General features: G+C 44.3%; 1 protein-coding gene across 5 annotated transcripts in view; it reads left to right on the forward strand.

Moving 5' to 3' along the window:
- Positions 1-14,641, forward strand: part of LOC143213702 (uncharacterized) — a 33,600-nt gene extending 18,959 nt beyond the window's left edge. For 3 of the 5 annotated variants that reach the window (XM_076433789.1, XM_076433790.1, XM_076433788.1), the window contains 8 exons: positions 1,743-1,946; positions 2,550-2,888; positions 3,308-3,636; positions 5,115-9,606; positions 10,782-11,096; positions 11,731-11,867; positions 12,408-12,594; positions 13,137-14,641. In XM_076433789.1, coding sequence (XP_076289904.1) covers positions 1,743-1,946; positions 2,550-2,888; positions 3,308-3,636; positions 5,115-9,606; positions 10,782-11,096; positions 11,731-11,867; positions 12,408-12,594; positions 13,137-13,409 — 6,276 coding nt within the window. In that variant the 3' untranslated portion in view covers positions 13,410-14,641. The remainder of the gene's footprint in view (positions 1-1,742; positions 1,947-2,549; positions 2,889-3,307; positions 3,637-5,114; positions 9,607-10,781; positions 11,097-11,730; positions 11,868-12,407; positions 12,595-13,136) is intronic. The other 2 variants (XM_076433791.1, XM_076433793.1) reach the window with 2 other exon arrangements.
- Positions 14,642-14,741: the final 100 nt, after the last annotated feature.

Raw genomic sequence — 14,741 nt, forward strand, 5'->3', positions numbered from 1 at the left:
TACAAAGCAAAGCGACCGGCGGTACGTGCTCATTAGGAATAAATCAATTAGCAAGCTGCCTGATTGCCGATTCACCGATTCGACCGGTACCCAATTAGTAGTTTCCTCTTGATTATATCAAACAATGCCTGATCTTTCGGCGAAGACGGTTGCTTTTCGGTTACCGTTACGCAAACCTCCTCCAATCGAAGAAGCGAAGCGAAACGAAGAATCGCTAATACCAACTGATCAAATTACGGCGAGACGCGCACGCGTTATGGATATTAAGTTTGCATCGATCGCAGTGTTTTGTAAACAGCGGAGCTCTCGATAAAGTGTGAGGGATCGATAACAAGGTTCCCGAGACTGGAACAAGGGGAATTTCGATGTTTCGACACTCGGTAGTAGAAAGAGCCCGGTTGAAGCATCGCGCGTAATCGCATCGGCGCGGCGCGGCGTGGCGCGCAGCGTGTCAAATTAAGGGAGAGGAGAACGATCCACTTTAGTCGGTGCGGGGGAGGTTGTAACGAGTTTACTAACCCCTTCGCATGTAGGTTAAAAGGAATCGATGAGATTGCACAGCGGCCGACGTTCGCCTAGGGCCGCATATGTATCGGTTGCAGTGCCGGGGGTGCAGGGTATAGTGCACCGCGCCGAGGTGCAGCTATAGTTCGCATCAGCCGCGGTTAACCAGGAGTCGCAGGCCGGCCGGCGTTAACTCTGGTTGTGAATCACGACTTCGTTTAATTATTTCGACGAGCGGCCGCCCAACCGATCGATCCGATCGTGTACGAAGGCTCTGTGCAATTAGTTGATCCGCGGTCGTCGATAATCAACCGTTCTTCGGGTTCTCCCGGTTTGTTCTCCCGAACGGATTAGGCGTTAATCGAGCACAGTTTTCGAAAAAAGAGGAATCGCTGTATCCTGTGGAGACCGCGATAATTGGCTCTGCGCGACCGAGTGTTTCCGTTTATTGGATCCTGTTTCATCGTAGACGGTCTTCGAATGTTTTAGTGCATTTAGGTTAATCGGTGGCGGATTTCTTATCTCTTATCTCTGTGATTCCTTGCAATTCGCGAGTGAATTATTATTAAGTTAATCGAGTAAACGGCAGGAATTTTGGAGAAAAGGAGGTCAGGTATAGAGGAGACTACGATAATTGGCTCACAATCAGTGTACAGAGGACTTAATTGCGTCGCCCAGAGTACGACGAGAGTCGAGCGAGACACATTGTTGCAACTTTGAAGCGATCGTCCTTAGAGTTCCTCGAGGGTGCTCCGGCCAAGGGACACTCTTTTGCAAGAATAGAGACTTGGTGGAAAATCAATGGTGGATAGTTGAACAGTCTAGAGGATACACGCGAACAGGTTCACTTCTGATGGGCTTGTGTAAAAACAGAGAACTTCGGTAACGGTGAAGACATTTGAGGAATTTGATGTTTCAATCACGCTAGAGTTTGATCAAAGGTTGAGCAAAGAAATAGAGAAATACTTGTAAGACGTGTGAAACGGGAACGGAGTTTTGTAGGTAGTGTCCGTAGAAGTTTGCTCTTGGTTTCGACTATGATTCTTCACACTTCGTGAATGAATCATTCGGTGTCCTCCGCTTGGTGATTCCGCGAGGTCATCAAATTAAAAGTGACGACTCTGAGAAAGCATCAGAACCTAAACTTAGCGAACAATTAGAGGTTTGAAGGGATTCCAGGGGAGGAGGTGACCGTCCTGAGTATGATAAAATCTAAGGGGAATCTACGGCTGTCGCAGGCCCGGTTCCAGCAGAAGCAGCTCCAGGAGAAGGAGCAGAAGTTGTTGCAGCTTTACGACCAGCAACAGCAACGGGCTTATCAAGTGGTGCAACGTGGCAGCGCGGGCTCGAACGGCTCGAGTTATGGCTCCTCCGTCAGCCAGCACACCATCACAAAGACCTCGACCAACAGCCACACAACCTCGACCTCGCAAGGTGGAAAGGTGAGTGGTTCTTCACGTGGAAACGCGACGCGACTCGAAGCACAGCGTTGTCGTAATGCGGTTTCACGCCACGCTTTCTTGAATGGTGTAATGGGCGGCGTTTCGATGTTGGGAATCACGGCAGATTGCATTCGCACTCCTCGTTCCTCTTGCTTGCACGAACACACCGGCCGAACACACGGTGCTCGCTCGTTCACTCGCCCGTTCGTTCGTTCGTTTGCTGCTTGCTCTCCACGCGAATGCGTTCCGCTTCGTTCATCAGCGTACTGACCACTTTATGGTAATTGAAAACGTTTAGAACCAGCGCGAGTATCGGGAGGTTTCCCTGAATTACCGGGGAAACACTTCGAACATCTTTTATGGCGTGAATTTCGGGCGACGACAATGATTTAGTGGAGACAACGCAACGCTGCTTTCCGACGGTTCGTTCGATCGCGTTTGATTGTAGATAGAGGAGTCGTCGAGTGCTCAAATGTTTTAGTGCATGCTCGAGTACATCCAGTTTAATTGTCGACTTACGAAAAGACCTAGTTTTAACCTTTTTCGTGGCATGAACATTTTAAGGTTGTGATATATAAAGAAAATATTAATAATGATGTTTAGGTGAGGCAAATGTTCGACGAGAGGCGGCAGACAACGGTGAAAGGCATCGACAGGAGCTACCCTCTGGAACCACTGGAGAACAAACCGCGGAAACAGACGAACGGAAACGTTCAGAAGAACGGAAATTCGTCGGTGAACCGGCACTCGGTCACTGTGAAACGAGTGGCCCGGGCAGACGTGAACAGCAACCTAAACGCCGGCAAACCGATCGTCTCTTACCACGAGGAAATCACTCGAGAATCGTTCGGCCCGTCGTCCGGTCGTCGGCAGTCAGACGATGACGAGTTCGGGAACGAGAACCACGTCTCGCAGTATGCAAATGGAAATCATCGAGACGAGGTAATTAATTAACGGTTGCGATCTCCCCTCGATACAACGGGGAACCGAGCAACGCGAGCGAGCGAGCGAGCTCAGCCGCAAGATCTCGAACTTCTTAATTGGGGTAGCTCGAGTAACAGCATCGTTACCGGCGAGATTTGTTTCTGGTTAAGAAATCAACTGCCGCATGTAAATCTAAGCCGATGCTGTGCGCTTGATTCGCCTCGGTTATGTTCGCGTGCTCCTTTTAAACTCGACCCCCGAGCGGCAATGATTTCAGTTGAATATCAATTCGAAGTTTATCCGTTCGAGTTCGAGTTCCGTCTCGGGCGCGGTATCGCTGAGAAATTTAACTTCGAGAAATAATCGTCGATGTGAAATTTTTGTTGCCGTGTAATTGAAACGAGTTGTGTAGACTGTACGTATTGTCCCTCGAGCAGATACAAATAGAAGAAGTGCTGGACGAAGACGCAATCGAGAGGAACCGCATGATGGCGAAGCTCCACTTGATGCAGTACGACGAGACGCTGAAGCACCGCATTAAAAACGACCTCGAAAGCGAGGAATTCCCGGAGGATTTCATGGTGGATGTTCCCGACAAGCTTCCGAAACAAAGTATCTCCAAAAAGCTATCGCAGGCGGAGGCGAGATTGGAGCGCTTCAGAAATGCTAACGCGAAGCGTATTAGCAACGCCACGAAAAACACGAGTTCGTCACAGGTCCCGAAGAAACGCGCCGAGCCGGGTTTGCCTGGAAAAGCTGCATCCAGGTATGTGGAATTTAAATGAAACTGAAAATCAATTAGTAAGAATGTAGAACAGATATTGCTAGCTGGTGAGCAGCATATACACGAGTATCTGAGAGTTGAAATGGCGAAAGTCAATCTCCGTTTTGTTAAATAGATTTTACATGTTCCTGAATCTACTGAATCCTCTGACACCATTTCCCAACTTCATACATTATTTACACTGCTAAGCAACTTGATCTCTATCCAACATGATTATGTAGATACCTCGATTCTCCAGCTTTCTCGACTTTCTTCATTCTCATTTTCAGAGACTCGATAAATTAGCCTGTCTGATCTCCTCGAGATAATTCGTAAAAATTATTTGACAAAAGTAGAGACACATTGATACGCGCGTACGAAACGTCAGGCTGAGTAACGAGTGCGTTCACAATTTCGAGGACTAAAAGATCACGATAATTATTCGTTTGTGATGTGGTTTAAAACACTAACCTATGTACCAATCATAATAAATGTTCATTGAAAACTTCTTCCGATTGTTTCGCTTGTTCCACACGCAATATTGAAGATCGTTAGCATAGAGATGAATGCAGAAAAGAATCTAGAGAACATTAGGGGATGTGCCTAAGTTCGGCAAAGCTCGTTACTCAGCCCGATACGAAACGGGACGCGTTTGAAAAACGCAAGTAGGTTATCTGTTCCGATTATTGCATCGAGCCTTGGCGAACGCAAATTCTCTGGCCGCTAATTGGCAATCAGTGCTAACAATCCGTCGCTGCTTTCACCCCCTAGCCCCTCGATTAATTCCTCGTCGCATAATTGCAATCGCTGACTAGACCCGACTCGTTTAAACCCACGCAACCGTAGATCGCCTAACAATACACACGCTCCCTGGAACCGATCTCTGCCTTTGAGAAAGCAAACTAAACGACGCGTTTCCGGGCAAAGTTAGCGGCGCACCGTTTCCGGTTCGGAAACGAGAAGGAAGATGCCCACTCTAATTCCCGCCCTAATCGCTATCGGAGGAAGGAATAATCGGCCAAAGGACATTAAACATTCCATCAACGTTAACAACTGCTCTCTTGGTCAAACCGTGAGCCTCATCGATTTGCTGCCTATCGGAGGTATTAATCATTAATCGTCATTACCTGCGGCAGTAAACACCAAATTATTTATCCGAGTCCGGTGACAAGTGGCTTTTTCTCTCTCCGCTCCTTTTTGCGTAATCGTTTAACCAAAAAAAAAAGACCAGGAATCGACTAAACAAACGAAGACCGAGGAGCAACAATGCCTTTGTCCCGCTGCAACGATCGAATCGTTTCTCCGCTGAAATTCACTTCTATGTCTGTGCGCGTGCTCTAACTACACTACCAAGACAGAATTAACACCGAGTAATGGACTAGCGATAGCGAAGAAGCATAAGAATTAATCCAGTCGGAGTTTTCAGCTGGTTGTGTTTATGGTTGTTCTGAATGTTGAGTATCTTGGTTGTGATTCCGTAGCAAAGGCAAGACTAGAAACGCTTCTGAACGGCTCGAGGAGATGCTGTCGTCTTCGGATTCGGAGAGAACCGTGAAACGGAGGGATTGCTATGAAGAGAAAGGACAGTTCGCGAGATTGTCGTCTGATTCTTCTAGAAATGCCAGATTTAGGAGTAGCAGTCCTAAGTTCTTCTGCAAGGAGTCTGAACAGTCTGCAACAACTTATGCAATTGATTCAAAGACGGGAGTAAGTGCGAAAGCTACTAGAAGATTGTCACCTGATTTTTCGAGCGACAGATCTCGAAGTGGAAGCCCTCGATTCTTTTGCAACGAGTCTGAGAAATCAGCTACTACTTATGCAATTGATTCGAAATCAGGACTAGGGTCAAAGACCATTGGACGATCATCGCCTGATCATTTAAAGGATAGACGATCTAGAAGTGGTAGCCCTAGATTCTTTGGCGAAGAATCAGGAAAGTCAGCAACGACTTACGGGATCGATTCAAAGGCGATTTCAAGATCATCGCCTGATTTTTCGAAAGACGCGAGATCTCGAAGTGGGAGTCCTAGATTCTTTTGCAAGGAATCGGAAAAATCAGCTACCACTTATGCAATCGATGCAAAGACAGGACTAGGTTCCAAGAACACTAGGAGATTGTCACCTGATTTTTCGAGTGACAGATCCCGAAGTGGAAGCCCTAGATTCTTTTGTAAGGAGTCTGAGAAATCAGCAACAACGTATGCAATCGATCCAAAATCCGCACGAAGATTTTCTGATTTTTCGAGCGACAGATCTCGAAGTGGAAGCCCACGATTCTTCTGCAAAGAATCAGAGAAATCGGCAACAACTTATGCGATCGATTCCAAAGCAGGTTTAAAAGCTATCAAAAGATCATCACCTGATTTTTCAAGAGACAGAAGGTCTCAGAGTGGAAGCCCTAAATTCTTTTGTAAAGAATCAGATAGATCAGCGACCACTTATGCGATTGATTCAAAGAGCAAGAAAAAATTGGCTCCGGATCTTTCAAAGAATCGTTCTACAGTCAAAATAGAACCGGAGAGCGAGTTCATAAACAAAAGCTCTCGCAAATCACCTGTGACTACAGATGATACTGTGGACAGATATATCATAGATCACGATCTTGATAAAGTTAGAACTCCTTCTCCAACAGGAAATCTAAAAAATTACACGAGTCATATAAAAATTGATGGTAAAATCGATTCAAAGTTATCTCGAACAGGATCGCCCAATATTTTCGAGAGATTAACAAGAGATCGAAGTTCAAGTCCACAATTTTCACATCGAGAGTCTAGAAAATCTCCAATCTCAGTCGCGAGTACTAAAATACGCGATTTCATATCAAAATCGCCAGACAGGATCTACAACATTCTAAAAACTCGTGATCCTCGCACTACTACTTCAAAATCTCCAGATTTTGCAAAAACTTTGAGAAAATCGAATGCGAGTCCTCAATACTCTTCTGACAAATCCGCCACGATCATGTTCGTAACACCAGAAACAATAACCAGAACAAAAGCGGGCTACTCGAAGCCGATAAAGAAAGCGCAAAGCCCCACTCTCTCAATAAGCAAAGCCGACGTAACGAACAGAATGATCGACTCGAGGAGGAGAGAATCTGTTGAAAACATTGACGAAAGTTCAAAGCAAAGAATACGAAGCTCGGTATCGCGATACTTCGAGCAATGCGAGAAAGCTTCGAGAAACGAGGAGGCCAGAGCTAGGAACAGCGTCCAAAAATCTCGGGGTGCTAGAAATGCTGATGCGTGCCGTGTTTCATCTCCAGTATCGTTGAAACACATGGAGGCAGTCAGTCCAGTGCATAAAAGTCCGAAACTTTATCGCGAAGCGCCTGGGAAGTTTATTGCAACGAACGTGGTTCGAAGTAGAAGCGGAACTCCGGAATTCTTTTGCTATGAAACTGATAAAATGGCTACGACCGTGAGCTTGAAGCCCAGACCTGGAGCTAGTCCTGAACCTGTTCGATCCGAGAGCAGATTATCAAAGAGTTCTGATACATACGCTACAATTAAGAATGTTAACGATAGCAGCAGGAGCAACAGTCCTTTGGGGACAGGATACATGACGGATAAGGATAAGAGGATTTTGGATATATTTCCGTCTAAGAGCGAGCAACCTAAGTGCTCGAGACATTCTAAGAGTCCTCTGCCAACGAATAAATTCACTTTGTCTAAAGGTAAGTCATCAAAAAGATCTGATGTCTTCAATATCGATAAAGACAGAAAATCAATTAGTCCTAGCAGACGAAGTACTCCATCGGCGAGTCCAGAATTTTTTTGTTACGAAACAGACAAGATGGCTACGACAGTGAGCCTAAAGCCTAGGCCCTCTAAAGACTCGAGAGACTATTTAAGAAGTCCCGAGCCTTTGCGGTCTGAAAGCATATTATCAAAAAGCCCAGATACCTCGATTAAAAATATTCATACCAGCAGGAGCAGCAGTCCTGTGTTATCACAATATTTCTCTTCAAAAACCGACAAACCTGATTCCCCGAAAGACCTCCCACGCAAGCATTCAAAAAGTTCATTCACGGGCACCTACTCCAAAGGTAAATCGCCCAAAAATTCTAATATCTTCAATTTACCCAAAGATACTAAATCAAACTCTAGAAGCCACAACGCGTCACCGAGTCCACACAAAGGCTCGCGCAGTCCAGACTTCTTCTGCTACGAGACAGAAAAATCGGCCACAACGGTCAGCTTGCGCGCCAGCTCGAAATCCCCGGAAAGCTCCGGCCTCGCGTACTCGCTCTCCAAAGGCAGATCATCTAAAAGCCCCGAGCAGTCGACTAAGGATTCGAGAGGACGCAGAGGTTCGGGCAATGTTCTGCGATCGACGAGATTGATTCGCGATATCATAAAGCATCAAAGAAATCGGGAGAGTGATTGCGCTCCGTGGAGGGACACCACTGTGTCTGGTAGAAAAGAGAGAGTATCATCAAGTGTGGGTGACGTTGAATTGAAGCAGCGATCGAAGATAGGGTCGAATAGAAACGTCGTTGATAGGGCAACGACGCCGACAACGTCTTCGAGGTGCAAGCTTCCGGGTGAATCGAGTCCGAAACGTGGAACCTCTGCAGAAATGAATTCAGCAATCCATGAGATCACCATGACCGATCAGTACACGAAGCCAGATCGAGTTCAACTTCGCGGCACTTACTCGAAATCATCAAAAACGTCTTCTAACTCCAGAAGATTGGACACGTTCCAGAGCTCCTTGACTAAGCAGACTAGAAATAAAAGACCTCCACTCGATTCGACCATTTTCTCTTCATCTAAAAGGGATCAGAGATTGGTAGAATCGAGAAAGGAGATCGATTCTTACTCGGAAAAGACGACAATGTCCTGCAATAGCAGCGAGTCGGTTTTTCGCGAGAAGAAACGAAGAACTGTGGAGAATTCTAGCGAAAGTTTGCGATCCGGGGTGCAAACAGCGAGCCTGTCGAGGCAGTCTCCAACTTTGGGATCCATAGAGCTGGTCCGGAAGGTCATGAAGAGCGGAACAAGAGCTCCCGATAAGACTTTGAAAACACGGGAGGCTGAAGAACAGGAAGGGACACAAAGGCGGCCAAGTATTTCCGTGTCTGGAGCGGCCGCGGTAAACGACGGAAGATCATCGAGTAAGAATTATGAGAGAACGGACTCGGTCGAGTCGGCACTTAGGCGATTCGACTCTATTGACACGGAGGCTGGCGTCGAGTCCGTTCAGGGCACTTTGCAGGGATCGGTAACAGAGAAAAGACAAACGCCAGAAGAATCGAAGGCCGAAGGCTCCGCGGATGATTTCAGTACGATTTCTCTTAAGGCGCTCGAGCAGGATGCTGATTCCCCAGGGGTCGAGAGAGAATCGTCGGCAACGCGTTTGAAGAGAACGAGCGGGACTCCGGTGGCTTCCAGAGCTTTGAAAAAGGAAGAGGATCGACGGCGGAAAAAAATTACTAAAATTACAGACCCGTCGGAGATTACCGGCAGAGTTCGATCGCTAACTTGTAGACGTAGACTCTTCCAGGATAATGATTTGGAAACCAGAAGCTTGAGAAAAATCGGTCCGAAAAGCGGCTCGAAAAAGGCGAACAAACCATCAACAGGTGCGTTGGACTCGGATCCTTCTCTCTCGGTGAAACAGCTGAGATCGATCGAGGACATTCGGAGATCCTTCGGGGACATAAGTTCTGATCGCGAAGAGGCGAGGGCGAAATCAGCGATCGCGAGTAATGCTTCGAGAGCTCGATCGGGGAAACCGCGTGTATCCAGTAGCGTTGCATGCGATAGAATCGGAAAAGAGTCCTTGGCGAAGCGATCAGAGAATGTTGGCGCTTCGCGAGATTCGGAGCGATTTGTTAAGTCCGCGACCCGTTTCTCCAGGGTGGTGAAGAGTCCGAGTCTAGATTCGACGAAGGTCGTCGAGACGAACAGCAGGACCAGAAGGAGCGTTCTTTCACCGTCGAAGAGCCCGGATATGATGGTGACGAGGGTAAGCAACATTTTGTTCAGTTTTGGTCAAATACCAACCCGAATGTTTCATTGAGGAAAGTTTTTTAGCGTTTAATCGTTTGGGCGCTGCATTGATATTGGTCCGTAATGCTTAAACAACCCCCACATTGCACCTTGAGGTTCAAATTATCATTATATTAATCCATGAGGTGCAAATCGCCACTATATTGGTCTACGAAGTGCAAATTCCCACCATATTGTTCCGTGAAGTGCAAATTGTTTCCATATTGCTGCACGAGGTTTAAACTGCTAACATATTCATCCATGAAGTTTAAACTGCTATTATATTAATTCATGAGATTTAGACTCCTATTATATTGATCTGTAAGACTCAAACTGCCGCAAGATTGGTCCCTGAGGTTTAAATTGCCATCATATTGAATTCCCACTATATTGATCTATGAACTTTAAATTGCTGCCCTATCGATCTGTCAAGTTCTAGCTGCCGCCATACTAGTCCACAACATTTATACTACTGTCATATTAATCTGCGAGGTTCAAACTGCCGCCATATTGGTCCCAAAAGTTCAAATCCCCACCATACACATTGATCTATGAACTGCAAATTGCCACTCGATGTTGGTCCCAGAAGTTTCGACTATCGACGCGCTCGAATTCTACCGTACCTCGTTGCTGATACCTTGACTGGTAATGGCCAAAAGAATTAAAATAAACTTTTGTTCTACCAGTGGCCGTTGCAATTAAAATCGCCAAAAGTCGCCAAAGCATCGATAAATAATCGAGACAGCGCGGTCCCATGGCGTTGGCAATTTTCGATGTAAACTGACGGAAGCGCGATCGGGTCGCGTCGATTCGCACTTTTCGACAGGGTTTTTGCAACGAACAGCGGCACTCAAACGATTAATTAAGAGACCGATCCAATTTACGAATTGGAAATTTCGCCGAGTATTTGTCATGCCTGTAATTTCGCGAACTCTTTAAACTTTGGCAAAATAACTTGAACGAAACAACGAAATTGGAAAATCGATTTGGGAAAAATATACGTTATCAAAGTTTCTGAAAAATGTTCGAACCGTTTTGCACCGGAAAAATGTACAGTGGATTTTTTGATATTTTTATTTGTACGGTTTGCGAATTGGGTGGCTCCGATAACAATTTTTCAACGACTTTGAAAGAAGTGTCGTTTTATTCCAGCGTCCTTCCACGGAATTGAAAGCTTCGGACACTAGATCGACCAAACGGACAACGCCTACCAAAGATGCCGAGCCAATTGGAAAGAGGAAGACAACGACGACTACGACGACCACGAGGAAATCGACGGATGCCGTCGACGGTGCTACTGTTCTCGAGAATGGTCTGCATTTACAAGACCAAACTGTCGAAACGAAATACGATAACGACCCGCAGACAGCGAAGAAGACTTTTGTTATCGATTACGAGGAGCAACCGCCGAAGGAAAACAATGGTCCACTCCCAAGGAAGCCGCTGCTAAAAAAACCGTCCATTGAAGTGAGTAACCATTAATCTCCAAAGATAAATTATTACACGAATACATCCGGAATCAATTGAATAACAACATCCTGCTCTTATTATTACTGCAAACATTTCATTTTCACAGGTCTCCTTACTTTTCCAATTTTAATCGCAATCGAATCGTGTCAAACAAATTTTGCAAATAATCTCGGGCACCAATAGAATCAGATTACAACGCATTATTCCATAGATTGTGCTAAGAGTTTCTATCGCTTGTGTCACATAGAGTGAATATTTCGTAATTATGTCAATCGAGCATCGCTTGAGCGAGCATTTCGCAACGGCTTGAAGTAAAATGCGAGAAGTAAGTAGAAAACCGACTCGAATCGACGGGTGTTTTCGAAATGAAATGTCTCCTGTTTTCACGAATTGATTCCCCGTGATATTCCAAGTGTAATTGCACATGGATTATCCTTTTTTCACCACGTAAACGGTCGAGCTTCCTCCGCGCAAAAATTCCGAGTGTATCGCTGTTAAATTGAAAAGGTATAGAATTCTGATAATTCGTATTCATTTCCTAGCTCCAGTTGCGCCGACGTTGTTAAGCGTTAATCGGACTGACCGAGTTTCTAAATTCATTACAATTAATCTTGATCAATATTTTGTTCAGAAACAGACACCCTCCACCCCTATGCAGGCCAGCACTTCCAATACCAAGTCTAAAATGACTTTGAGGGCGAAGACGACCAATGTCTCATCCTCGTCCAGGTCATCGGCTTCCTCCAAAAGTGGATCAAATTGTACCCCGTAAGAATCTGGAGTCACTGATTTACCAAACAATTCTGTAGTCCTAATCACAGTTACGCTTTATAGCCATGAGCACCAAAAAATTATTGCGAGATCATTTGAAATTAAAGAAATCCGCACTTTCGTCCGAGGAAATGATTTCCCTTGCAATTTTCCTCTTTGCTGCTTGTAATCGATTCGCAACGAAAAACGTACAACATCGAGAAAACAATATTTATTGTATAATTTATAACAGTTCCTAAATTAGCTTAAATTCGGTGTCTATAAATTGAACGAAATCATTCAGGTCTGAATTTTGTATCCAACAATGGATAAGAAAATATTTTGTAGTGTTGCAAGAAAATTATTCTTTTTTCATCATTTTCCACTAGCTGCTAGTCATCGAATTGTAACTAAAAGTGTAGCCACTTCAATGTGCTAATATTTGCAGCACGGGTCATAACAGTAGCAAACATATCGCAAGCTCAGCTTCTTTAAGTTATCTTAAACTATCTAGGTACCACTTCTGCAAACCGTAATCTGAAATGAACATTCTCACAGTGACCTCCTGGTTCCCTGTAAAATATGCGGCCGTTCTTTCGCCCAAGATCGCGTGACTCTCCACGAACAAATCTGCTCAAAAACGGGTCAAAAGAGGAGAAAGTTATTCGATTCGGTAATGTCCCGAGTAAAAGGTACCGAGCTAGAGAAATTTGTGAGAAAAGGATGCGCCAAAAAGCAACCCGAGGTCAGTATCCCTTATTAAATCATCGTTCGCACTCTACGTCGGCTCTATCACCTGCTTCAGTCTTCAAATTCACCCACCAAACAATCTAAAAAAACAACAACGATTCAAACACTATGTGCTGATTTCCCTGCTTCGCGTTATGGTCACGGAAAATCTGCTTGTCACATTTCTTTCAGCCTCAAGATTTCCTGCATCGAGAGAAACGCATCGTCAGACTTTTCTCAAGTCTAGCTATGTAGTTTATGTGCACCTGCCTCAATTGTGGAATATTTTCCGATGCTGCTAATTGCACTGTCCAACACTGACTTCGTGTTTTCATAGTCCGGTAGATGGCCTTTTATGAAATGTCATTTCCAAGTAAAAGATTTCTAACTTTATGAATTCTTTCTGCTTCAAAATCCCTGCAGCAGGCATTGGAAATCTATAAAAATTGTCTAGCAATTAACGAATTGTAAAAGACGTTCGTTGGATAGTGTCATTTTCCCGAGCAGAGCACGACAGGTTCCCGAGGGACGAGGCGATTGTCTTTTCGACTGTTTCAGAAACCTGCGGAGCCAAAGACGAACTGGCGGCGCAAACATGAGGACTTCATTAACGCGATCCGCTCAGCGAAACAGGTGCAAGCGCACTTGGCCGCAGGAGGCAAGCTCAGCGACCTGCCTCCACCGCCTCCAAGCGACACCAGCGATTACGTTCAGTGTCCCCATTGCGGAAGAAAATTCAACAAACCGGCCGCCGAGCGTCACATTCCCAAATGCGAGAACATGCTACACAACAAACCGATACACTCCCGAGCACCGAAACCGAGGCGCTAATTACCGCTAGCGGATCACCGTACTTTTCTATGTTCATCGATCGCGAACAGAACAGGAATCACTTTCCTAAAACACTAATAAAACGTATCAATAAAGACGATATTAACTTTGACGCGTAACGATAATTATTGTACGGCGGAGCTTTATACAATTACGGCGCATCAAAATGCAAGGGAACGTGTGTATTAACTATAATAATAATTACATTTTTAATCTTTTTCTTGGCTACAAGAAATCTGCTACTCGAGAGAAGAAAGTTTTAGCTTACCTCAATTTTTATAGAACAACATACAGGTATATGAATGGAAATTTGCCCTGAGATTTTTGATCTAGTGTTGTGCCTCTTCCGTTCGTGATCGACGCCATTTTTATACAAAGGTAATTTGCCAGTTGCGAACCATCTTATACAATTTTATACGCGATTTTCTATACCGAAACTTCACGCCGAACACCCCATTGAACGTAGCGAGATGTGTGTGTGATACAAATGTAAAAGTGACACGTGAATTGTAATTGCAGTTTAAACAGAAACGCATATTTTGCAGTTTAAACAGAACCTTGTCTGCGGATTGTACATATGTACCGTAAAAAAATTCAATAAATTGATACGATGCTTTTTGAGAATGATATTCCGGTGAAAGGAAATATGTATTATGTTTTCTCTCTTTCGAATGTTATAAATTATTATATGGGCGAATATGAAATATTGAATTTATCTGGAAGCAATAATATAGCGTGCTTCCTAATTGAATCTATTAAAAGAAATTTGATTTATAAATTGAGCAACAATAAACGAATCAATAAGGGTATGTAAAACTCGAAATTTTTGTGATATTTTACAAACGAACTGCAGAAGACAGTTCAGATTTCAGATCGCTTACATTGTATACGTATTTATATCTTTTTATACTGTAGCCTTAGAGAAAATATTACACGAGGATTAACTTTGCAATCATTCATCCTGAAATACACGCATTGCCTTCACATTACAGCCGCATTCGATTAAGACAAATTGCTTAGAATCGAAGGACCAACGTTGAAACATGGTGCTTGATCAAAACCACGAGTATTGTGATTTATTTTGTAAGTTTTTCGTCGAAGTAGTCTGTCACATGAGAACAAACGTACATTTTTATAGCGCTTAGTATCCTTAATGAGCGAAAGTGTGGTAACGTTATTGTTATGATAAAATATTTGGAGCTAATAAACTAACTTTTTATTTAAAAACAAAATCTGCCTCGCCACGTGTACGCTAAAGATGAATTTCTGAACATCCTCTACCCTTATGCAAAAATTAAACTAGAGACAAAAATATTGTACAATTCTGAAGTA

Source organism: Lasioglossum baleicum, chromosome 11, assembly GCF_051020765.1.
Source record: "Lasioglossum baleicum chromosome 11, iyLasBale1, whole genome shotgun sequence".
Lineage (NCBI taxonomy): Eukaryota > Metazoa > Arthropoda > Insecta > Hymenoptera > Halictidae > Lasioglossum > Lasioglossum baleicum.